The following is a 26942-nucleotide window of genomic DNA, read 5'->3' on the forward strand; positions in this document are numbered from 1 at the left end:
GAAAGGGTCTGAGAAAATGGACTATTTATTTAACTAGAAGTAATTACTTTAGACCAGCATTTCTCAAATTGGTGTTCTAAAGAAAATTATTCTGCAGGATATTAATAGATGTGCCAGGAAAATAGCATGCTGTGCTGTATTAAGTATTGGAAATGATGGGTTTACACAAGGTGAAATAGATTTCTTTACTGTAATTCTATGAGGCTTTAACTGGCCAAAGCACATGGTGGTTCTCCAAGAAGAGGATATACTATGCAACTTATTTATCACAAACTTTTTTCTCTGACATATAGCCACTAACATTTACCTCCTAGAACAATATTCTATGGAATACTAGTTTGGAAGATGCTGTCTATATCAGGCTTAGGGTTCCAGGTGATAGGCATGCCTTAATTTTATCAGGTAACAAAACAAGCATTCTTGGAAGTGCTACCTCCTTACAAACAATCTATAGCTTAAAGAATTTCTTGTTCAATAATTTGATATGAATACATTGTTTAGAGAAATAACAGTAACAATAATATCAATACTATTTTGTGTTTGTCTGGTACTTTATAACTTAATTATAAAATATACTGATATAAGATATTGCTATATAAATATATTTGAATACATTTAATATATTTTAATATATATATGCAAACTAGAAAGCCTATTAAAGTTTTATAAGAGAATCCAAAAAGCTGTAAACAGTGATTAAATACCTCATCTCCAAATAACCCAATTCTTAATTCTGGTTTCATTCATTTTCTAACTCCCATTAGATCAGAAAACAAACTGATCTGGGGGGAAAGGCTCAATATAATGTAAATGCTAAAATTAAAACTTTCAGGCATTGTGGAATAGGACAAAACATTCAGAATCACTTCAAAAATAAAGATACCAACATCATGGCTTTAAAAAGTCAAAGGGACTCAAGTACAAAAATCTACATACTTCTTAAACTCAATAGACAATGAACATGAGTTTAAATAAAGCATTAATTTTACAAAGATTTATCAAAAAACTCAGTATATGCAAGATACTACATAAAGTTTGAAGGCTACTAAGGTGAGCAAATTTGTATCCTCTGGGAATTCTCTGTTGAGTGGCAGAGGCCAAAACAGAACAGTGCAATGCACAAGTGCTATATTTGCATATATAGAGGCCTCTACAGCAGCACAGAAGGAGCAACTAACTTAGCCTAGGACATGAAGGCAGGGACCAAAAGCATGAGTGAGCTCAATGGGACCCTGAAAATAGAGTTAACTAGAGGCAGAGAGAACAGCAAGTATAAAAACATAAGAGAAGGCAATGAGGAAAAGTGAAAATACGTCAATACTTAGCAATAAAGAGAAGTAAAATTGCCAGGGGAGTGGCAGTTGGGATTCCAAAACTTACATATTCTTTAAATTGTGAGATAATGTGAGAATGAAATGGGTGGAGATGGAGGAAAGATGCTTGAGAAGTAGTAAAAATGAGAAAATAACCTTAGAAAAGAAATGAAAACTTCAGAAAATAAATAGGCTATTTTTAGAAGTAGAAGGCATTATTCTAAATAGCAGCAATCTGCAAGCACTTTCTGTTGCAGAATAATTGCTCTATTTCTGTCCTTGAAATAACTCATTTCATTTTTCCCTCCCTTTGACTATCTGTGTGTACCACCTGACTAATGCTGTGTACAACTGTCTCACTCTGACCTGCCTCCTTCTCTCTGCTTACTAAAATGGTAGCCATTTTCCAGCAAACAGGTCAAGTTCTACTTCTTCCAAGGAAGTCTTTCCAAAAGGATCACCACATCCTTTATCTCCTCAGAAATCTTAACTTTTGTGGGGTTAGGGAGTGGGAGGAGAGAGGTTGGTAGTCCTCAGAGCTGCAGACACAAATTTAAAAGCATATAGAGGCCAGGTCAAAAGGCTTGTACCACAAAAGGAAATGCGGGGTTTGTGGCCACTGGAAGAGTACAAACCCAGCCAACATGTATAAAACACACATGCACACACACACGTGCACAGTCCAGGCTGGCTATCATTGTGTCCGTCTGAATGGATTTTTTTTTTTTAATGCCTTAGCAAGAAGTTCTTCTATAATAAACCTAAAAGATGATTATCTAGACCACAGGTTCACAACCAGGGGTGAATCTGCCCCACAAGGGACATTTGGAAATGTCCAAAGACATTTTTGGTTATCACAACTTGGGGAGGGGTTGCTACTAGCATCTGGGTGTAGAGGCCAGGGACGCTGATAAACATCCTTCAATGCACAGAAAGAACCCCACTAACAAGAATTATCCAGCCCTAAAATGTTAACAGTGCCGAGGCTGAGAACCCTGATTCAGCCACCACACAAATTCTTGCCAAATCAAGGAGTTCTTCAAAGAAGCTTATGCTTTTATCAGGCAGTTTGCATTGCCAGAAATCTGGAGGTGAAATCTGCTTCCCTGTATTTTCTGCCCTTTGATCTTAGTTCTATTTTTTGGTCACTTCTATTCTCTATAATATATAAAACAGTGGTTCTTACACCAGATCCATATCTTTCTTTAGTACCCCAACACATAACATATCTGGACTTGACTCGTTTCAAGATGGCTAAGTATACCATATTTCTTTATCTGTCTCGACTGTTACTCCCTCTTCATATTATTCTTTTCTTGATAGTGCGAAGACCATGGCCCTTGCTGGAGAAGAAGAAAACAAAACTGGAATAGAATAATTGTACCTTTTGTCAGCCAGTGTTATACCATTTTCTACAAGCAGTAGGTCTACCTATTTTTGATGTTGTCCTTTTCCCAAAATAGAACTTTAGAAGTTCTTTATTGGTATTACAGATATATTTTTTGAGTCTTTGCTTATTTAAGATGTAAGTAACACTACATCTAAAGGCTTATATTATAACTTTGTGTTTCTTCTTAATCACCAGCTCCTTCCTTCATTTTTGCTGGTCTTTAAAAGTCTCAACCAATGCACCTATACTAGTTTTCCAGGGTGTTTTTCCTCCCCCTGTCCCCTAACTGGGGATTATTTATAACTGTATAATTAAATTTAGAATCTTTTTATTCTTTGTGTACCATACTCCAGTCAATGCAATATACTTAAGATCAAGAAATCATATCTGTTTTTAAATTGATCTTAAAATCCATTAAAAAGAAACAAGCTATGATATAGATCTGAGTATGTCTCTTTGTCTTCTCAAATCATCAGACACTATGCTGAATTCCTGCCTATGAGATGCTTACATCTCCTATGTTAGGCAAGAGGGAAGGGGGAAGGAGAGGATATGACCAACAAGTAAACAGGTGATGTCAATCCACTGAGGTGAGTGTATTATGAACACCATGCTATGAATCTGATGTATTCTGGATACTAAACCTTTGTCAGTTATATGGGGTTGCAAATCTCTTCCCTGAGTCTATGGCTTATCTTCTAACCTTGTTTATGGTATATTTTTTTTGTGTGTGAGGAAGACCAGCCCTGAGCTAATATCCGATGCCAATCCTTCTCTCTCTTTTTTTTTTTTGCTGAGGAAGACTGGCCCTGGGCTAACATCCGTGCCCATCTTCCTCTACTTTATATGGGATGCCACCACAGCATGGCTTGACAAACAGTGCGTCAGTGCGCACCTGGGATCTGAACCTGCGAACCCTGGACCGCTGAAATGGACTGCACACACTTAACCGCTGTGCCACCGGGCCGGCCCCCTTTTATGGTGTCTTTTATCTTAGGAGTTTTAAATTTTAATGCAAACATCAACCTTTTCCTTTATGTCCCTTTGTTAAGAGGCCATAGAGATCTTCTCATAGTCACATTTAGGTCATTAAAACACCTAGAATTTATTTTTCTGTATGGTATAAGGATCTAATTTAATTTTTTTCTCCTCAGGGATATTGAAATGTACCAGCCTGTATTACACAGGCCATCCTTTCCCCACTGATTGCCACCTCTGTCACTGACTAGGTCTCTATACACGCCTGGATGTGTCTCTGGGTTCTCTATTATGTTCCAGTGGGTAGAACTCTCTATCCCTGTGCCAGTTCCACATTGCTTGGTTTTCATTTCTAAAGCTTGGCTTTAAATCTTGATATCTGGGAGGGCAAGTTCATCCTCGTTCTTCTTTAAGATTGTATTTATGCTTCTAAAATAAATTTAGCGTCTATGTGTCAGATTCCATGTTGAGATTCTGATTGGAATTCCACTGAATTTATAGATTAATTTCAGAACAATAGTCTTTCAATTCACAAATATCTTTTTTTAGATCTTCTTTTTGACTTCCAATTATGATTCATAATTTTCTAAGTTTTATAAATTGTGAACATATTTTGAAACTATATTTTCTCATTGGTTTTTGCTAGTAAAAAAGATTGCCATTAATTTTTATTTCTTGTTCTTTTATCTAGAAACGCTGCTGAACTTAGTTCTAAGTTCCTTGTAGATTCTCTTGGATTTTCTATGTAAGCAGTAGTATTATTTACATATGATAATTTTGTTTCTTTCTCATGTTTGCTTTCTATATTTCAAAACTACTTAATTTTTAGTGCACTGATAGTATTCTCTTTTTTTCCTGCACTGATATGAACTTACTCACTTAAAATATACAACCATCTAATGGAATTTAAGGCAAGAAAAAGGGTAGGTGTTCCACCTCAGTTCACCAATTTGATCTCAACTGTGAATTTCCCTGTATAACTTTAAACAATATATTTAAACCTCAATTTCCAAACCACAGCCATTTACTCTCCTCTTCTTCTTTGATGACAGAAGAAGATTTTGTTCAGCTGACTATCCCAAATCACACATCTCAAGGGGTAAACTGTAAGTACTCTAAGTCAATCCTTGCCAGTAATTGGTTAGGGGTGTACATGTGGCTCAGTTCTGGCTAGCCAGACGTGAAATCTTTTTTTTCCCCTTTTTTATTTTTTTTGAGGGGGAGGGGAGGAAGGAGGGACAAGAACCTTCTAAAAAAAGTTTCCTGACTTTTGAAAAGAGATGCATAGGAAAGACGCAGTCTCTCTTTTCCCTGCTAGACAGTTTTGTTAGTATGTGATATTTGTAACCATGGCAGCTATTCTTCTAGTTGCCAAGGATTACAGAGTAAAAAGACAGAAAGAACCTGGGTCCTTGATAATATTCTTGAGCCTCTGAAGTAACCACACCTGGAGCTGTCTCTATTTTGTATCATCTCAATATTTGAGTCAAAATACATATTTTTTATTGTTTTACAACTTTGAGTTGATCTTTTTTCTTTCCTTGTTGCTGAAAGCGTTAACTGAGGCATTGACTGAGATAAGCCTTGGCCAGACCTTCTCACAGAGAGCCCTTAAGTGGACACACGTGGAATCCTCTCAGCATCTGCAGTGCAAGAGGCACTATGGACTGAGTGCCCCACTGTGGAACAGAAGAATTTATGGTCCAGGATCCAAAGAGTAGGTCTGGATGATGTGGCTCATTAGGTAGCAGAGTTACTGCCCTATATGGAAGTAAAGTTGTTTTTGTGTACCGACATGTCTGAGGGCTTAAAACATAGTGTGTCCTCAAATGGCAACTAAACTTTTGATGGTGAATACAACGCAGTCTATACAGAAGTTGAAATATAATGTACATCTGAAATTTATATAATCTTATAAACCAATGTCAGCTCAATTAAAAAAAAGTGTGCCCCAGGTTTTGTATTTCTCCAACCTGATGGATATTTTACTCTGTTGGGATACCAAGACCACCAAACTTTGGACATATCTCCATAATATTTAAAGGAAGAAACAAAGAGCCACGTTCACCTATTTGCATCCTTACTTCATGTATATCCTCTGCATTGCTACTCTGCTTATCAGCTGCTTTAGGAGCAAATCAAAGTAAAAGCAATCTTTTTCTGAACTATATGTGAAACATCATTTCACTCATTCACCAGTCTCACCTAGATTGTTGGTCTGGCCTCGCTCACTGCACCTTGAACTTTAGACAGTATTTACTGAACTCTATCCTGTAAAATGAGGAAATCAGCAAACCTACACTTTGCTCTACTTTTTTTGGTTTAGCACTTAATTACTTACTGCCTGTTTATTAAGTTTATTAATTAAGTTTAGCACTTAATTACTTACTGCACTGTTATTGAACTTTTCAGGTATATGTTTTGAATACCCCAAGCTGACCTTAAGTTCTGAAAGTTGCCTGTATCTTTTATTCTTTGTATTCCTCACAGTACCTACTATAGTCCCCCTAAATATGTTTTGTGAAAAATTAAATACAGGGGAACTATTAAGCATTTCTTATCCTTTTGCTATCTAATGATGAATGGCAAGTTATAACAAGAAGTAGTTTATCTTCAACTAATACTTGGAACATATTACTACTCCCTTTCTTTGTTTCTCTTTTCTTCTCTCTTGTCCCTTAATTCCTCTTTGAGTCCTTTATTCTACTCCAGCATTTTAAAAATTATTCATTTCTTTGTTATTCTACCATTAAAAAAATCTTTTTTTCCTATCTCATCTCTCCCTTTCTCCGTCTCTTTCATCATCTTCCTCTTTTTAAGTGGAATGGAAAAACATTTTATATTATTTATTTTATCTATTGAAGTTTATAATAATAGCCAGTACTTATTAAGTGCTACTAAATGCCAGGCACTGTGCTAAGAGATTTTACATGTATTATCTCATTTAATCCACACATCACCTATGAGGTAATAGAATTATTTAGATTCTTTTTATAGATTAGGAATCACAGGCCTTAAAAGGGTAAATAATTTGATTGTCAACTTACCTAAGTTAAGGTTAGAATGAGGACTTGAAACTAGAGCTAACTCTTACAACCAGTATAACATAGTGCCTCTCCAATATAATTTAGCGCCTTCTTTCTCTTCCTTCCTGAATTAGTAAGGCTCCATGGAATTTCTTTAAATACTTTTTTTTTTAATCCAAAGCAATATACACATACGGTTAAAAAAATACAAAAAGACTAATAACAAGAAGTAACAATCTATAGCCCCAATCCCACTTCCCAGAGAGAATACTTTTAGCCATTTGCTTTTTTGGTTCTTGATGATTATCTCTATATTTGCTGTTCATAAAATCTTAAATATTTATGCCCCTATAGCTACTCATTACCTGTTATGAGAGAGAAGATTTAACTCACCCACACCTCCCAGGACCCCAAACTATCCCTTCCTACATTCTCCTAATATAATAACATCACCAAGCTTCAATCACTCCGACTTCAAATAACATAAATAAATCATTTTCTAGTCCAACATTCATAAACAGTATCTCTCGATGCTCTACTTTATAAATTAAGCTATGCTCCTCTTTATTAACTTAATAATTGTATGATGTTCATCCTAAATATTTGTTATCTCAAATAACAAAACTAAATTGCTTTTAAATTGTAGGTCTCAAAGTACTTTGTTATGAGTCAGCAGTCTTTAATTGAATGAAAGTGTCCCTTATTCTTCTCCTAGCAGACCAAGGATGGTTTTCCGAGCCTTTCATAAAGGTTCTGGAAGTGGACTTGACCTTTATTGTAGCAATTGGGCTGTCTTATTATAAAGAGAGTTAGCACATACCTTTAAAAAGTATCACCTGCTAAACAAGAGTACTCACCTGCTGTTGTCCCTGTAATCGCTGTTGAAGTTGAAGTCGAAGTTGGTTGGGTGCAGCTGGAGGTCTGTTTAGAGTCTGCCTGGGCTGCATGCCCATACCAGGTGAAAAAGCACCTCGGGGAGGTGTTACTGGAACAGGCATAGTTCCCAAAGAAGGTTTTTGCCTGACTATGCCTTGGAAAGGGCTAGAGAGATTGGCAGTAGGTGAAGGAGAAGAATAAGGCTGGGAGTAAAGGTTGGGTCTTTCTTCCATCATCAAAGGTGGTGTTGCTTGTTGTGGTGGAAATCTCTCTGATAATACATCTAACCCACCTCCCTGTTGGAAAATAAGTGGAACATTTTACAAATAAATTTCTGCCAATAAATGATGTGCTTCTCTGTTTAATTTTGGATCTGAGAGCATGTTATCTCTACAAAGTTTCATCATGATATATTCATGCTCAATTCATGAAGCGCTCCAGCAGTTTGCTACCTAAAGGAATCATTTACGAAAGTTACTTTTGAAATGGAGTAATAGATTAACCGAGATGTTTAAAATCTCTCTGAAGAGATGAAAACATGGTTAAAATAAAGGCCTTAAATAAAATAAAGGCCTGAAATAAAGCTAAAAAAACTGAAAAGAATCTCATTGCAAAGCCTAAGAAAAAACAAACCGTACATTTAATAGGTTACCAAGAGAAGTCGATTCCTAAAGGAGGGATTAATTAGGATTTCTTCTATCTCAAATACAGAATTCACGCTTTTATCTTATTCAAAAAAAAAAAATCCATAGCTGACCTAATAGAATGCCATAGAGTTAAGGCTTTCAAACTTTTGACTATTACTCATTGTAAGAACTATAATTTAAATTGTGACCCCTTGTGTGCGTGAGTGTGCGTGTGTAACTGAAAGGAAAGTTTCATAAAACATAACTTTTCCTTTTTGTGGGCTATGCATTCTGATACTTTGTATTCTACACTATTCTACTCCACTAAAAAAATGCTGGTCATGATGCACTAAATTGAATTTTTAACCCCACAGTATGAAAACTACAACCCTGGAAGTTGGAATGTCATGGAATATACAGGTTGAAGTCTAGCATAGATGAATGATAAATTAAGTCCTAAAATAAAAAGTGATGATAGAAATCTGGATTCTATTCTAGAGGGAGCTTCAAAGATTCTGTTACATACTGAAAGGCTAAGACTTTCTAATTCTAATTATTTCTAATTCTAATTAATATGATTTTCTTTAAAACACCCATTATTTATCATATATTTTGATAACTTTTACAAGGGTAAATTATAAAACAGCTAAAACACAGGGAGAACAATATTGAAAAATCTTGCTTAAAAATCATTTTCTGTGCCAGCTCTGGTGGTCTAGTGGTTAAAATTTGGTGCTCTCACAGCCACGGCCCAGGTTTGTTTCCTGGTCGTGCAAACACACCACCCGTTTGTCAGCTGTCAGTTGGTGGCAGCGGCTCACATAGAGATACACAACCATACACTGAACCTTTAAAAAAAAAAAAATTTTCTAGTTCCTCAGGGCTGCATCATTTATATAATGGCAACTTTAATACATACCTGAACAAGTTTGTCAATTCCCAGAGCTCTGTCTAGTTCAGCTAGCTCAGTTTCATCTTTGCCACTGAGGAAGGATACCAGCTGTTCCAGAAGAGCCTTCTCATCATTTCTTCCTTCTACTGTTGTTGGTGGACAGAGAAGCTCATCTAATTGTGAACTAATACACTGGCTGCAGAATCAAAATATAAGAAAGTTTAAGACTGATATAGCAAATAAGTATTCAATCTTAAGAACACAAATATATACACACACACACACACACACACATATATGCAAATCTAGTTCTAGAAAATTCTCTGTTGGATGCTTTTTCAACCAATTCTTATGCAATGAAATGTTCTATACTTAATGTGCAGAAATTTATGAACGTTCGGTATGTAGCTTGAATATATTTCTCATTATTTTGTCAATGACTGAACTTTGTTTCCATATTCTTCATATAACTTACAGAAATAGCCTGAAAAATTAACCAAACATAGTTAATAAAGGGAAAAGAATTTTTAACAAAAGTAAAAATCAACCAAAAACTCAGAGAAAAAGTCATTTAGCCTATGTTAAGATTTATTCTACTTATTTATTCTATGAATGACGTTAATTATTGATAATTGAACCATAATCAAAATAGTACATATTATATTACATAACTTTCAAAGATGATTATATTATATTGATAACATGATATGATTACCATTTACAAAAGAAATCAAACTAGAAAAATGAAACATGCTCAGTATTAAGGAACAAAACAAATTGTTAATTACATGTAGGAAATATGTAGTCTAATCCAAACTGATATCAACTGATGAATAAAACTTAGAAATATACAGAAAATAACAGTAATACTAACAATACTGATATAATTATAAGGATTCTTCTTTTGGGAAGGGAAAGGGGAATACAGTTCATAGTTAAGGCTCTAAACCACACTCAATACTATCTAGTTATCCTTTAGTTGCTATGTATGAGATGTACTCTATGTTTTGGCATGGGGCTACCTATGTGGACTAAGAAATTAAATTCAAGATGGGACACCGAGTAGATATAGTGAGTACTTTCCCTTCTTATACCCTCTTGCTCCAAACAAATAAAAAAGCTGGACAAAATAATTATATAACTAAAAGATGAAGAGCAACATAATTGCTGTACTGAGGCCAATTCATTCACAGGTCCCAGAAATTTTATGGTAATCAATCAAAGCAAAGTAAGAGATGAAAAATAAAACAACAGCTGCACACTATATCAATCTCTTGGTAATTATAACGTGCATTAGCCTTGTAGTCATGCAGTAAATAAATCTGTTTAACTTAGTGCGCTCCCCCATCCCTTTTTTTTTCATTAAACATTCACTTCTATTTAATATCTCACAAAATACCAAAGTAGACTAGAATCCAATTTGGGAAAAGTAGTTCTTTGTTGCAGAAGCTGGTATCTGATATTTTATAAAAAACAAAATGTATTACTCACTCTTCTGGTTTATTTTGATTTACAGCTGTCACTGTATTATTTGTCCATGGAATCTGATCACCTGTTCCTGGTTGTCCAAACTGGTTATCAATTGCTTCCAATTCCAACTCAGGTAATCCTGATTAAAGAGGAAAAGGTAAGAAATCAGTATCACAATGGAATATAAAGTGACAGTATTTTTCAGAAGTAATATATCATATAGTAGAGTAAGATTTCCCCTATAAAATATGACCTCAATAATACAAAGGTCATTTATTCAGAAACTTAAACTATCTAGAATGTGGCCACATAATTACAAGTAAATGAGAAAGTGAGAAAAGGTCTTTGAATCAAAGAAAATCTGATGTTAAAAAGTTTGCACAAGGGCTGGCCTGGTGGTGTAGTGATTAAGTCCATGTGCTCCACTTCAGCGGCCTGGGGTTTGTGGGTTCAGATCCTGAGTGCAGACCTCTGCACTGCTCATCAAGCCATGCTGTGGCAGGCGTTCCACATATAAAGTAGAGGAAGGTGGGCACAGATGTTAGCCCAGGGCCGATCTTCCTCAGCAAAAAGAGGAGGATTGGCAACAGATGTTAGCTCAGCAGATGTTTCCTCAACAACAACAAAAAAAGTTTGCACCTAAGTTGATGTTACCATAGGAGAATCACTCAGGACTTTGTCAGAAATTATTTATTTTAAAGATAACTATAACAATTTTGGTTAACTGCTTTTTCAGTCTACAGCACTTTAGAATATGCTATAAGTAGGGACGGTGTTATTATCATGAAATGAGAGCTGCAAACAAAAGATAAAATATGTTCTATAAAAGGCAGGAACAAAAACTAAAGGGTATAGCAGTCCAGGGCCATTTGGTGAATGGACAAAGCTCTACAGCTGTTAACTGAGAATACAGCTGTATAATAACAGTAAAATAATTAATGCTTATAATAATGACAAATGGAAAAAGAGGTTGAATTATGTTTTGAAATGGAAGAAAATAACACATGCATTTTATTTATTTTTGTGTGTGTGTGTGAGGAAGACTAGCCCTGAGCTAACATCCAATGCCAATCCTCCTCTTTTTGCAGAGGAAGATCGGCCCTGGGCTAACATCCGTGCCCATCTTCCTCTACTTTATATGGGACACCGCCACAGCATGGCTTGATGAGCGGTGCGTTGGTGCACGCCTGGGATCCGAACCAGCGAACCCTCGGGCCAAAGAAGCAGAGCGCGTGCACTTAACTGCTGCGCCACCGGGCCGGCCCCTAACATATGCACTTTAGAAAGTTTTTGTGTGGGAATTTTTTTTTTTAAAGCTTTGATTATTTCTGTACTATTTATACTAAGAAAAAAATTGCAAATAACCTAAATTCCAGAAATTTAGGGACTAAATGAATTAGTTATGAATGAATGAATGATGGTATAGATATTTATAAGGTGCTATCAAATGAAAAAGAAAAAAAGCATAATCTGAGACATTATGTTCAGGATGACTCTTTTTATAAACTATTTCATATATATTAATAGAAAAAAATTATGATAGGTTATACATCCTTGGTAGATTTTAGGTTTTGAGCTTAAGAATTACTTTTATTGGGCCGGCCCCACGGCTTAGTGGTTAAGTGTGCGCGCTCTGCTGCTGGCGGCCCAGGTTCGGATCCCGGGCACGCACCGACGCACCGCTTCTCCGGCCATGCTGAGGCTGCATCCCACATACAGCAACTAGAAGGATGTGCAACTATGACATACAACTATCTACTGGGGCCTTGGGGGAAAAATAAATAAATAAAATTATAACAAAAAAAAAAACAACAAAAAAAAAGAATTACTTTTATTTTCTTTTAAGGTTGTTAATGGTTATTGGAAATTTCTAAAATGAACAGATATTAATTAATCGTTGTTATGGGCTTAACTGTATTCCCTCATATTTCATCCACCTCTCAACCCCTCCCCTCTCTGGTAACCACCAGTTTGTTTCCTGTATCTATGAATCTATTTCTGCTTTATTTACATCTGATAAGGGGTTAATATCCAAAATATATAAAGAACTTACATAATTTAATATCCAAAAAAAAAAAAAAGACCAACCTGATTAAAAAATGGGCAGAGAACTTAAATAGACATTTTTCCAAAAATAACATATAGATGGCCAACAGGCATATGAAAAATGCTCAAGATCATTAATCATCAGAGAAGTGCAAATCAAAATCACAATGAGATATCACCTCACACCTGTCAGAATGGCTGTTATCAAAAAGACAAAAAATAACAAGTGTCAGAAAGGATGTGGAGAAAGAGAACTCGCATACACCGTTGATGGGAATGTACATTGGTGCAGCCAATGTACATTGGAAAAGAGTGGAAAAGAGTATGGAGGTTCCTCAAAAAAATTAAAAATTGGGGCCGGCCCCGTGGCTTGGTGGTTAAGTGCGCGCGCTCCGATGCTGGTGGCCCGGGTTCGGATCCCGGGCGCGCACCGAGGTACCACTTCTCCGTCCATCCTGAGGCCGAGTCCCACATACAGCAACTAGAAGGATGTGCAGCTATGACATACAACTATCTACTGGGGCTTTGGGGGGAAAAAATAAATAAATAAAATCTTTAAAAAAAAAAAATTAAAAATTGAACTACCATATGATCCAGCAATTCCCCTCCTGGGTATTTATCCAAAGAAAACAAAAATACTAATTCGAAGAAATATATGCACCCCTACCTTCACTGCAGCATTATTTACAATAATCAAGATATGGAAGCAACCTAAGTGTTGACAGATGAATGGATAAAGAAAATGTGGTACAGTCATGTGGTGCTTGACAACAGGGATATGTTCTGAGAAATGCAGCGCTAGGTGATTTCATCATTGTTTGAACATCATAGAGTGTCCTTACACAATCCTAGATGGTATAGCCTACTACACACCATTATAATCTTATACGGCCACCATCATATATATAGTCCATCGTTGACCAAAATATCATTATGTGGCATGTAACTGTATATATATACAATGGAATATTACTCAGCCATAAAAAGAGTGAAATCTTGTCATTTTCGACAACATGGATGGACCTAGAGGGTATTAAGCTAAGTGAAATAAGTCAGACAAAGATAAATACCATATGATTTCACTTATATATGGAAGCTAAAAAACAAAACAAAAATAACCAGAACAAATTTACTTCTAAATGCAAATAATTATAGCTTTCAATTAAACTTGTCATATCATGACAAATGATAGAGAAATCAAATTCTGCAGGATTCTGAAAAATGAAGCAAACAAAAACTACCAAACAACAACAATAATAAATGGTGATGGGAAAGTAATCACTTAATTCCTGTCATTATCTAAATCAGGAAGTTATTCAAAGTAGATTATCTAAAGCTGTCCCATTGCTCTGCTCCATACATTAATTCCTCAATCCTGTTCTGTTTCATAAATCTAACTGAGACAAATTGTATTTAAGAGTCAAAGAAAATTTACATGGCTGTCTACCATCAATACTGAGTATTGTAAGATAGTTTATTTGACTCAATAACAGGACATAGTATCTCATTTTACTAGTCTTGATGGGAAAAAATGTTAAGAAAATAAGTTGGATAAAATATTTTCAAAATAAAATAAGATTCATGTGCTAACTTTGGTGACTAGAAAAAACAAATAAACAAACAAATCAAACTTTGATTCAATTAAAAGTTTTGTTTGGGGGCTGGCCCGGTGGCGCAAGCTGTTAAGTGCGCATGCTCCACTTCGTGGCCCAGGGTTCGCAGGTTCGGATCGCAGGCACGCACCAACACACTGCTTGTGAAGCCATGCTGTGGCGGCATCCCATATAAAGTAGAGGAAAATGGGCACAGATGTTAGCTCAGGGTCAATCTTCCTCAAGAAAAAAGGAGAGGCATCAGATGTTAGCTCAGGGCTAGTCCTCCTCACAAAAAAAAAAAAGTTTTGTTTGCATAGCCTGTATGCTTAAAAGAAATTGGTTTTTATTCTAAGAGTCATTTCAACTTTTTAGGACTTCCTTTAGAAACAGACTTATATAAAAAATTCGAGGATTTGCTGGAATGTTGTAAGAAATATACAAGTTATCTCTCTTTGTTCAGGAAATAAACCTCCTATTTTTTGTCATGCTTGTGTTCCTATCACAAATGTGAGTAAGTATGCATATATGTAACACAAGACAGGCACAGTAATTTTTAAAGGGAAGCATCAATGCACCTATCAGTCCCTGTGTTGGAGAGAGGCAGCTCAAGTAGGGGGAGAAAATAAGCCCTTGGAGATCCCTGATCAAGCTATTAATGTTTTTTATCATCTTTGCAAAGGGCCCAACATCATATTTTCTCCATTTAAAATCTGGTTAAAAAAAATACTTTATATCCCCATTAGCCACACTGATCCCAACAAAAAATATATATATTATTAAAAAATTTAAAAATTACCGCATGCAAAGTAGAAAGCATTGCCTAACCATGAGAGTGGCTTTTGTACATTCTACTCCTCTAACAGTTGATTCAGTATCTAGTGATTCTGATGTTCACAGTTAATTTTCTTCAGCTGTTGGTAAAGAGGTTTCTGGTTCAGTTTTGTGTTACATTTGGCTGTAACTATGCACAGCAGTTTCAGTGTTTTATTTTTCTAAATATGATGTAGACAAACAACCAGTTTCTCTAATATATAAAAAAACTCCCATAAATCAATAAGATAAAAACTGAATAACCCAATAGATAAATGGTCAGAGAATATCAACGGGTCACATAAAATCACTGAAAAATGATCAACCTAATTCACAATAAAAGAAATACAGATTAAACTACATCGAGATACTTGAAAAAATGAAATCATCCAAGTGGCAAAGATGAGAAGGTGCATAATTCAACGTATTGGAAATGATGTGCAGAAAGGGGAATATTATCAGTTAGTCTGTAAACTGGTATAATATCTAAGAAGGGCCATTTGGCACAATCTATCTACCTTTTGACCCAGCAATTCTATTCAGAACTTACATTTCAGATATACTCTCATATGTGGTAAATTATCTCTACATAAGATTATTCACTACAGCTTTGTAATAGCAAAAGATGCCTACCAACAGGCACAACACACTAAACGCAACCTCAAAAACAGAGAAATTAAAATGGACTTTTTTTTAAGTACTGAAAATGTTTTACATGAAACTCATTACTTTTAGAATTATGCAATATTTTTAATGTACTACAAAGTAGTAAGATTTAAAAAAATAACCATCTCAGAATGTTGATGTTCACAGAACATAAAAACCACCACCTCAGGATGTCATTCACTTACTCCAATGATGTTCTCAATGTTCAGATATTTTTGGAATTCCTCTAGAACTGTCTTAACCAATATACAAGTCCTTCAAGAAAATACATCTTCTCATAGTCACATCTAATTTTGGTTTTGATTTTTAAAAAAGTATTATTCTTTTTGGATCAACAAATTTGGCTCCAAATAACTTCAGAAAATTTCAGAAGTCAAATCTACCTTCAAAGGATAAGGATTTGAAGATAGTCAAAAGGACACAGGGGGCCGACCCCGTGGCTTAGCGGTTAAGTGCGCGTGCTCCGCTACTGGCGGCCCGGGGTTTGGATCCCGGGGGCGCACCGACGCATCGCTTCTCTGGCCATGCTAAGGCCACGTCCCACATACAGCAACTAGAAGGATGTGCAACTATGACATACAACTATCTACTGGGGCTTTGGGGGAGAAAACAAAAGGGGGAGGATTGGCAATAGATGTTAGCTCAGAGCCCGTCTTCCTCAGCAAAAAGAGGAGGATTAGCTCGGATGTTAGCTCAGGGCTGATCTTCCTCACAAAAAAAATAAATAAATAAAAACAAAAGGACACAGCAGAGGTTTCCAAGGTACTGCCAAAGAGGCACACTGCACATATTTTGCTCAAAAATACCCTCCTAAATTGTCTCTTGATGTGCTCTTGTAGTACATTTCTAACAAAATTATTTAAATGACTTGGTCACACTGCACGAGTGTGTGTGTGCATGTAAACAGCATGTTTTGAAACCAGGCAGACTAAGATTTAAATCCTAGTTCTGCATATACTAACTGGATAACTGTCGGTAAGGTTTTGTCTGTGTGGTTTTTTTCTTTCCATTCTCTGGACCGTAGTCTTCTCATACGTAAACAGACCTAAGGAAATTTTCTGGTTCAATGTGATAAATATAGATTTATCACCTACATTTTATTCTCCCTCCAAAGTGATCACTGAAATAACAAAAGAAATAAAAATGGAAAAATAAATCGACAGCTGAAGGAAAGGCAAAAGAAGTATCATGGCAGCTAACTAGAACATGAAGAATTTCTGAAAGATAAAACAGATGGAAACAAACTGATGGTGAAACTTCAACTAAACTAAAAAACTTACAACAGGACAAAGAAGATTTTCCAAAAATGGGAGGTTTTCCCAGAAGAACATCAGAACAACTCCAAGCTCAGTGGTCATTCAAGCAGGTAAAGGAACAGGCCACCGGCGATTGCTGGGATAGTTAAAGGACAACTGAACAGCTGCCACCAGGCCCTGCTCTGAGTGCAGCTGACTCTGGCATCTGCCCACGGGATTAAAGTGGTGAGTACAGGACTCAACGTGGGAGTTCTGCCCAGGGAATCTCCCACAGTGGGTGCTAGGGCTGCCATGAGGGATTTCCCCATCACCAACTCTGACTCCCTCACAACAACTGAGAAACACAGCTTCTATAATCAGAACCTACATTCACTGCCAGAGCAAAAGGGCTTCTCACCTTAGCTAAAGAAACATTCTAGCTACCAAGGTTTTTCACTCTAGGTCTTTTTCACTATATATGGACAGACAGACCAAATTCACCAAACATTCAAGAAAAGTCAACAGCAGGAGAGAGAGAGAGCAAATTTAACAAAGAAAGTAACTTTGAAGAAAAAAGGATTATTACAGAAAATGGATGAGCCTTAAAGTAAGTATAATAAATTTATCATCACACAGATTAAAAAGTCTATCATATTCATAAAAAGTAATAGAATTCTATGAAAAAGAAAAATTATTTCTAGAAATTAAAAACATGATAGCTACAATTAAAAGAACTCAATAGATGGACTGAAGAGCAGAAAGGATATGGTTAAAAATTGAGTTTTGATGTAGAAAATCTGGGCCAGAGATTCTCTCAGAATATAGTGCAAAAAGGCAAGGAAAAGAAAAGTATGACAGAAAAGATAAGTGCCACAGCAAATAGATCCAGAAGTTCTAACTGGTATATCTCAGGTGGTGAAATATGATGATAATTAAAGTGTCCTATGCAACACTTTTGCACTTGACACAGGTCAGCTTAAAATTGAAGACTAAAGTAAGGAAAGATGCTTGATTTTCCTGGTTGGGCACAAGGTTAAGATTTGGAATCAGCCATTCGATAACAGACTCTGGTTCTAGTAAAATGTAGTGGTGGACAGCATAGAGGTTAGAGGAGGCAGAGAATTAGAGACTATTCTTTATATGCGCTATCATATTTTTGTCCCATCTTCTTCTTTTCTTTCTTTTTCCTTCTCCAATCCTTTATTCTCTTTCCTTTCTCCTGCCCAACTTGTTTCCTTAGCCTTAGGCCTCTTGAAGTCTTTTTTCTTTCCTGTCTATATGGAAATATTGTAGACTGGCTGTCTGCACCTATCATCCTCCTCCTCATTTACCTCAATATCTTCCCCTATCTATGCTTTCGGCCTTCGCACAAGGTTTAACAGATTCTGGCCTATTTACAAACTTTATATACGGAGCTGCATTCAGGGGAGGAAATCTCAGAGAGAAAAAAGAGCTATTTGTCTCAAGACAGATAGGAAAAACACTCCACGTTCACAGACTTCTAGAGCTTGAAGACACTTTCTATGTTTATTAACTTTAATTATTATCAAATTAAAACATATAATTTTAAAAGTCAGAACCCAAAGATCCATTATGAATAAAAGCAGTTTCCTGCCTTATCCCTTTCGATCCTTTGGTTACTCCCCTTCCAACAGAGGCAAGCGTTTTCAACTTGGATAGCTGTTTTCTCTGTGATTTGCCTATTTATTTCTAAATATGCATTTGCTGCTACTTCTTGATATCTCAGTTTTAGATTACAGACTTCCCATCATGATAAATGAGGTCCTAGTTCTCCCATCCCAACCTCTCTTACTACCTCCTGTGTCCCAATTCCCTAACAGAGATCAGTTTTTTATAAAAACAAAGTTAATATTTAGATTCTTATGACTACACAAATATTATTCACTGCTAAGTCATATTGTGCACTATGTTCAAACCTTCTTTCTTGTACCATACTTTCTTTCCTTTTTTTGGAGTTAACAATTGTCTTATTTATTTCATTTGCCAGCTTTTCTAGGGGAATTTTTCAGATGCTTCAACATTTTGACATAAACCTATCAGTAATATTTTCTGTAAACTCCAAAAGATCAACTTCATTTCTCCCTGGCAGGCCTCCTTTCCAGAGGACTCAGGCACCTGTTAAAATCTGCATGGCTTGTTCCCTAATCTTATTGATCAGCTACCATTCCAGGACTTCCTTTCATATCCTCTGTTTCCCCTGGACCTTGTATCTTTCTCTTTTTTGGTTTCTCCCTATTTGCTAAAGTACATCCTCTAGGAGCTTCACCAGAAAAGGTGAATATACCTTGCAAATATTTGAGTTTTTATATCTGAAAATATCTTCATTCCACCTTCACAACTACTGGAAATTCAGATACCTAATTATAGGTTAGAAATCACTCTAATCTCAAATATTTCTAAAGTAAATTTTATTGATGTATAATTTACATACATTAATATGCATAATTTCAAGTGTACAGTTTAATAAATTTTGACAAAGGTATAAACCTATAACCTTCCACTTCAATGAAGAAAACAGAATATTTCTATCACATCTAAATGTTCCTTCAAGCTCCCTGTTTGTCAGTCTTCCCTACCTCACCCCACTACTGGCAACCAATGATAGACTTTTTTTACTCAGCATATTTTTGAAAATAATTCATGCCATGTACCAGTAGTTCCTTCCTTTTCATGGCTGAGCAGTATTTCATTTTATAAATATACCATTTGCTTGTTGATGGACATTTAGATTGTTTCCAGTTTGGAGTTATCATGAACAAAGCTGTATGACTATTTGTGGTCAAGTCTTTAATGGGCACATGCTTCCATTTCTCTTCATTAAATACCTAAGAGTTGGATTGTTGGGTCACATGGTAAATGCATGTTTAAATTATGAGAAACTGCTGACCAATTTTCCAAATTTGTTTTGCCATTTTACATTCCCAACAGCAATGCAAAAGTTCAAGTTGCTCCACATCTTGGCCATCATTTGGTATTGTCAGTTTTTTAAATTTTGGGTATTTCAATGGATGTGTTGTTACGTAATGCATTAGAGTGTTTTTTTTTTTTTTTTTTTGGTGAGGAAGATCAGCCCTGAGCTAACATCCATGTTAATCCTCCTCTTTTTGCTGAGGAAGACCGGCTCTGAGCTAACATCTATTGCCAATCCTCCTCCTTTTTTTTTTCCCCCAAAGCCCCAGTAGATAGCTGTATGTCATAGTTGCACATCCTTCTAGTTGCTGTATGTGGGACGTGGCCTCAGCATGGTCGGAGAAGCGGTGCGTCGGTGCGCGCCCGGGATCTGAACCCGGGCCACCAGTAGCAGAGCGTGCGCACTTAACCACTAAGCCACGGGGCCGGCCCATGCATTAGAGTTTTAATTTACATTTCCTTGATGATTAATGTTACTGAACATCTTTTCATGTGCTTATTGGCTACTTTCATATCCTCTTTTATGAAGTGTCTTTTAAAATCCCTTGCCCAGGGCCGGCCCTGTGGCTTGGTGGTTAAGTGCACGCGCTGCGATGCTGGTGGCCCGGGTTCGGATCCCGGGTGCGCATCGGGGCACTGCTTCTCCGTTCATCCTGAGGCCGAGTCCCACATACAGCAACTGGAAGGATGTGCAGCTACGACATACAACTATCCACTGGGGCTTTGGGGGGAAAAATAAAATAAATAAAATCTTTAAAAAAAAAAAAATTTTTTAAAAAAAAAATCCCTTGCCCATTTTTCAGATTGGGCTGTCTCCTCTATTACTAACATCTTGCATTAGTGCGGTACATTTGTTAGAACTGATAAGCTAATACTGATACATTTTCATTAACTAAAGCACATGGTTTACATCAGGGTTCACTCTTTGTGTTGTACATTCTATGGGTTTTGACAAATGTATAATGACATGTATCCACCATTACACTAACATACAGAATAGTTTCACTGCTCTAAAAATCCCTCGTGCTCCACCTATTCATCCCTCCCTCTGGCAACCACTGACAACAAATCCCTGGCAACCACTGATCTTTTTAACATCTCCATAGTTCTGCCTTTTCCAGAATGTCATTTAGTTGGAATCATAAAGTATATAACCTTTTCAGATTGGCTTCTTTCACTCAGCAATATGCATTAAAGCTTTCTCCATGTCTTTTCATGGCTTGACAGCTTCCAAGTTTTGGCAATTATGATTCACTGTATGCAGTTCACATCTTCTCTCTGAAAGCTTTTAGAATCTTTGTCTCTGATGTTCCAGAATTACATGATGATAAGCTTTGGTACAGGTCTTTTGTGTGTGTTTGTGTGCGTGTGTGTGTGTGTGTGTTGAGCCATTTTAATCTGGAGAATTATGTCCTTCAGTTCTAGAAAATTCTCATATTTGTTGTCTGAAAATATCTTCTCTTCCATTTTTTTTCCCCTCTTCATTGTTCGTTTCCGGAATTCTTATCAATCATTAACGGCTCTCCTAGGTTGATCATAACTTTTTCTTCCTTACCTTCTATTTGTCTTTTGGTCTGTTTGTTCTTTCTGGGAGCTTTTCTCAGCTATATCTTCTAACATTTCTCTTGAAATTTTAAAACTTTGGATATCTAATTTCCAACAGTTCTTTCTTGTTCTTTGTCCCTTTTTTTCATCCCATGTTCCTCATGGATAAAATATCTTTTCAAAATTTTTAATAGTTTTTTTAGTTCATGCACTCGCTGTATAGTTCCATTGCATACTCCTTTTCTATTTCTTTTGTTCTCTTTCAAGTTGCAGACTTCCGTCAAAGTCCTGATGATCTTTGGTTGTGTCTGTTCAGTGCTCTAAAATACTGACTGGGAGGGCTGAGTGTGAGGCTTGTGTCTTCTGGTAGCCTTCTCTGTTGGATGATTAGATGGCAGGATGACCTTTGCACGTTAGGAACCTCCCCTTTCATGCCCATATTCAGACTTCTTCTTTCTGGCCATTTAGTGTCTCCTGAGATAACTCCAGTCTCCCACATTGGATGGGGTAGGGGACCAGGATCAAACCAATCAATATGGAGACTTTCATTTTATCGCCTTTCAGCCTTGCACATTATTGTTTCCCCAACTGTGCCTGATATCCTAGAGTCCGGAACCTCTCAGTTTCAATTAGAAGAGACTTGCAAAATCATTTCATCTAATTTTTATTTTGCAGATAAAGAGAATGAGGCTCCTAAAATTCATTTGCTTGAGGTAACACTGTTAATAAATGGAGAATACGAGACTTGAATGTAGGCTCCTGCTCTCAGTGTTATGGTCAGCTGAAAAATTGCTTCCAAAAATGTCAGAGATGACTCAAGACTTGTCTTTCCAGCTGCCTGGAAACCTTGGTAAACTTTCAGGAATTGTGTATGACAGCTAAAAGCTGCAAGAAGACTGCAATAAATGAGTCCCACATCTGATCCCATCAGAAGAGAGACAGGATTTAGGTCAATAACCCGCGCAAATTTTGAAAGTGAGCTGGTTAGTTGCCTTTAGCTTCCAGGTCACACAATGGAATTATCACTACTGTTTTCTTCAACTGCAAAATTTGATGGGTAAAAAAAACCTTGACAGCCCAATCTTCTTGAATTTGAAGTATGCTACCAAAGTGTCTCCTAATTAGGAGAATGCTAACCTGGGCTAGAGAAGCGGTGACCTATTTCAACACAGTTGTCTCCTAAACACTGCTCCATGGAAAACTCATTCTGTGGGGTAACCTGAATTACTTGAGAAAAGGAATTCTTTTTTTTTTTTTTTGAGGAAGATTGGCCCTGAGCTAACATCTGTTGCCAATCTTCCTCTTTTTCTCTTTTCTCCCCAAAGCCCCAGTACACAGTTGTATATCCTAGTCGTAGGTCTTTCTAGTTCTTCTATGTGGGATGCCGCCTCAGCATGGCTTGATGAGCGGGTGAGTAGGTCCGCACCCAGGATCTGAACCAGTGAACCCCGGGCCGCCAAAGCAGAACACGCAAACTTAACGGCTATGCCACCAGGCTGGCCCTGAGAAAAGGAAATCTATAATCAAGAAAGTTTGGTAAATGCCGGATTACAGAAATCTAAACTGGTTTCTTTAATATGGGACTTCTTAAAACCTTTAATATGCACTGTGAAACTTTAATAGGAGAGAGGCGTATGTGCCATGTACAATTCACTGAGTGTATTTCAGCACAACATCCTTTTTTTCCAATTCATAGGACTAGTGTTCAAGGAAGACACCTTGGGAAACATAATCTGACGCAATATTATATTTCTGAAAGTCCTGCTATGGAATGTTTTGGATAAGAACACAAAATTGCTCTCCTTAGCATCAACTGCTGGCCTAAATGTTAATTACAAAAAGGTAAAGGTTATACTCTAATTTAAAATCACATGATGAGCAAAGTTCATATGTTTAAAAGTAACTGTATATTATTCATACTGGCATTAATAAAAATAAAGATATTTCACTCTCAACAAACAAAATGTCTGTGCACTAATGGTGAAAGACGAAGCACTAATCCACATTATCAAAAACATAAAAAATGAGGTTTTGTCCCCAACACATACTATTGAGCCTGGAAGTAGGTCTGGCAGTGGTGGACTGAAGTGAAGCTGGCAGGATCTCCGATTTGATGGTTACACCGGTGACTGCACCATCCATCCTCTCTGTCTCACATAAGCCTGGCAACTGTGCTGCCTTCTCCAGTGTGGGTAGTAACTGATCAAACTGGTCAAGGTCAGCTGTAAACTAAGAACAGAAACCAAAGTTAGAGGAAATATACTCTATACTTTCACCCAAAACAAGTAGAAAAAATGTTTTCCTTTAAACCCTGTGAATTAAGCATGACCATGAGAGAATGAAGAAAGAAGAAATAATTAGAAAGACTGAGGCCTCATTGAAATTATATGAACTAACACTGGAAACAAGTTTGGATGCTTATGATATTAATATACTGCAGGATATAAGATAAAATACACATAGTATTTATCTACTATATCTTGTATAAAATATCTGCATTGGAAAAAGATTGGACTGGAAAGAAGTGTCAAGAGTACTGTGTTATAATGATAGCAACATGGGTGATAATTTTTCTGTCATATTTTTCAAAATTTTGTAAAATGACTTACTTTATGACGGAATGAAAAATAAATTTACATTGACATAATGTTTTTTTATAATTTAAAAAAGCTCGGGAAACTTTTTTATAAATAGCGTTATCAGCTTCAAAGATCCCAGAAAAGTCACTTTCCACTTAAGGAAAACATATCTTCTAGAAGAGACAGGAAGTTCCTACATCTGTCTCAGGTTATACAGAAGAGAAAACTGGCCTTTATTTCACAAGATTATTTTACTATGATTACTCTGAGATAATTCATCAACATAAAATGTCTACTTGTTTGGGTTTTGTTATTCAATTCAAGTAAAATTTATGTTTCTAGACTGTATAAATAGAATTATATATATGTATTTTTTAAAAGTCTGGCTTCCTTGGGGCCAGGTCCATGGCATAATGGTTAGGTTTGCGCACTCCACTTTGGCGGCCCAGGGTTCGCGCGTTGGGACCCCGGGCACGGACCTGCGCACTGCTTGTCAGGCCATGCTGTGGCGGTGTCCCATATAAAGTGCAGGAAGATGGGCACAGATGTTAGCCCAGGGCCAGTCTTCCTCAGCAAAAAGAGGAGGATTGGCAACGGATGTTATTTCAGGGCTGATCTTCCTCACATACACACACACACACACAAAAAGTCTGGTTTCTTTCATTTCACATTACATTTCTGAAGTTCAGACATCTCATCATATGTAGCAGTGGTTCATTTGTTTTCATTGCTGAATAGTAGCCCATTGTATGAATATGCTACAATATATTTATCTATTCTACTGTGATGGATTTGGCAGTGATTCCAGTTTTTGGCTAACAAAAATAAAGCTATTCTGAACATTTTTGAACATGTCTTTTGTTATGCATGTGCAAAAGTACTAACAATAAAGGAAAAAATTGACAAACCGGACTACATTAAAATGAAGAACTTTACTTCATCCAAAACACCATTAAGAGAAAGAAAAGGCAAGGCGCAGCATAGAGAAGATATCTGGAAATATATAACCAATAAAGGGCTCATCTAAATTATATAAAGAACTCTTACAGGTCAATAAGAAAAAGACAACATATTGGGAAAATGGGCAAGACACTTGAATAGGCAATTCACCAAAGAAGATATCCAAAATACCAATAAACATATATCAGGGAAATGCAAATTCAAACTATGAGATACCACTACATAGACTCCGGAATGGATAAAATTTAAAAGACTGACAATACCAAGTATTAGCAAGGACAGAACAACTAGAATGAATTCTCACACACTACGAAAACTGACATTATCTACTAAAAATGAACATATATATATCTTATAATCCTGCAATTCTCAGGATCCTGCAAAACTCAGAAGAAATGCATGTACATGTGCAACAAAACAGACATACCAGGATTGTACACAATGGCATTATTGTATAAAGCTGTTACTTTTAAAGTTAATTTTAGACTGAGAGTTTTAAATATAGTTATTATTAAAAGCTGTTTTTCAGCTTAAAAACATGATATTAGTTTGCTTGTACCAAGAAACATGAAAGCCTAATCCTCAAAGAGCACACATGTAAAAAACTAACCAAAATAGTGTTATTACAAATAGTAAATAGAGACAATACAGAGCACTATGAGAGCAAGAGGAAGAAGTGTCTAAATAGGGCTACTGGGGAAGGCTTTACAGAGATGATGTGTGAACTGGTTGGGAGAGCAAGGAAGAAGATGCTTAGAAGAGACACAGCTTATCCCAGGAATGGCAAGGACTTCCACGTGCCTAAAATGCAGTACGCCTGAGGGAAGGGAGAGATTTCTGTGAGATGAGGGCAGAAAATAAAGCTGGTTCAAGACTGAGGGACCTATTGCATACTAAGTGTGAATCTTATTTCACAATGGAGAGTCTTATTGATAAACCGCTTTGTAAACACATTTTAAACTATTTCATGGATGTCTATATTCTGTCTAAATAATTTGTAAGCTCCTAGAGGGGAGGGACATATTTTCTGTTTTTCTTAAACTCCTTCAGAGTTCACAGCAATCATTCAACAAATGAAGCTGCCTGTTAATTTTCACCCCACCCCCACCTCAGCCTAAACACAGAGGTTCCTAATTCATAACAATTTATGTAAAGGTTTATTTATATTCTTCTGTTTCAGGGAGTGTTATATACCCTACTACCCAGAATACTCAAAGTCCCTATTCTGATGGGGGTTGAGGGTGCTTAGAATTTGATGAGAAGGAAAACAACCTTGCAACGTGCTTCAAAGGAAATTAAATAGCAAAGCAAGCCAGACTAGGCAGCCTTGTCTACGTCCTCACATTTCTCTCTCATTTCATTTGTATCAGAGGTTCCCAAACTTAGCTACATATCAGAGTTCTCTGGGGAGCTTCTTTAAAATACAGATTTCTGGGTTCTATTCTCAAAGAGCTGGATTCAACAGGTGGAGTTGGAAGGAAGGGGCAGGAAAGGTATCTTTAAAATACAGATTTCGGGGTTCTATTCTCAAAGAGCTGGATTCAACAGGTGGAGTTGGAAGGAAGGGGCAGGAAAGGTATTTTTAAAAATCTTGAAAGATGTGAACTCTGATTTTATAGAAAGAAAGAAATATCTACTTTCTTAGAATGCAGTATTAATATTGTAGCCTTCCAAATTTCCAAAGAGAACTTTACTTATTTATTTTTTTGGTGAGGAATATCAGCCCTCAGCTAACATCTGTTGCCAATCTTCCTCTATTTTGTATATGGGACGCCGCCACAGCATGGCTTGATGAGTGGGGCGTAGGTTTGAGCCCAGGATCTGAACCCGTGAACCCTGGACCACCAAGGCAGAGCATGCAAACCCAACCACTATGCCACCGGGCTGGCCCCAAAAGAAAACATTTGAGAAAGAAAAATCTTGTGATTTTTCAACCATTGATACTAACTTTTTAATATATGCCCAATGGCTAGAAAAAAACATAGTCTGACTCCAAATTTGGTC

The 26942-nt window shown here is 36.6% G+C and overlaps 1 protein-coding gene across 11 annotated transcripts in view; it reads right to left on the reverse strand.

The window, feature by feature from the left end:
* NCOA1 (nuclear receptor coactivator 1) overlaps positions 1-26942 on the reverse strand; it is a 232043-nt gene that overhangs the window by 27003 nt on the left and 178098 nt on the right. For all 11 annotated transcript variants that reach the window (XM_087437068.1, XM_087437070.1, XM_087437071.1 and 8 more), the window contains 4 exons: positions 23448-23628; positions 10593-10710; positions 9129-9297; positions 7565-7879 (listed from right to left, as the gene is read on the reverse strand). In XM_087437068.1, the coding sequence (XP_087293194.1) occupies positions 7565-7879; positions 9129-9297; positions 10593-10710; positions 23448-23628 (783 nt within the window). The remainder of the gene's footprint in view (positions 1-7564; positions 7880-9128; positions 9298-10592; positions 10711-23447; positions 23629-26942) is intronic.

Source organism: Ceratotherium simum, chromosome 11 (genome assembly GCF_057802395.1).
Source record: "Ceratotherium simum simum isolate JZ-2026a chromosome 11, ASM5780239v1, whole genome shotgun sequence".
Classification (NCBI taxonomy): domain Eukaryota; kingdom Metazoa; phylum Chordata; class Mammalia; order Perissodactyla; family Rhinocerotidae; genus Ceratotherium; species Ceratotherium simum.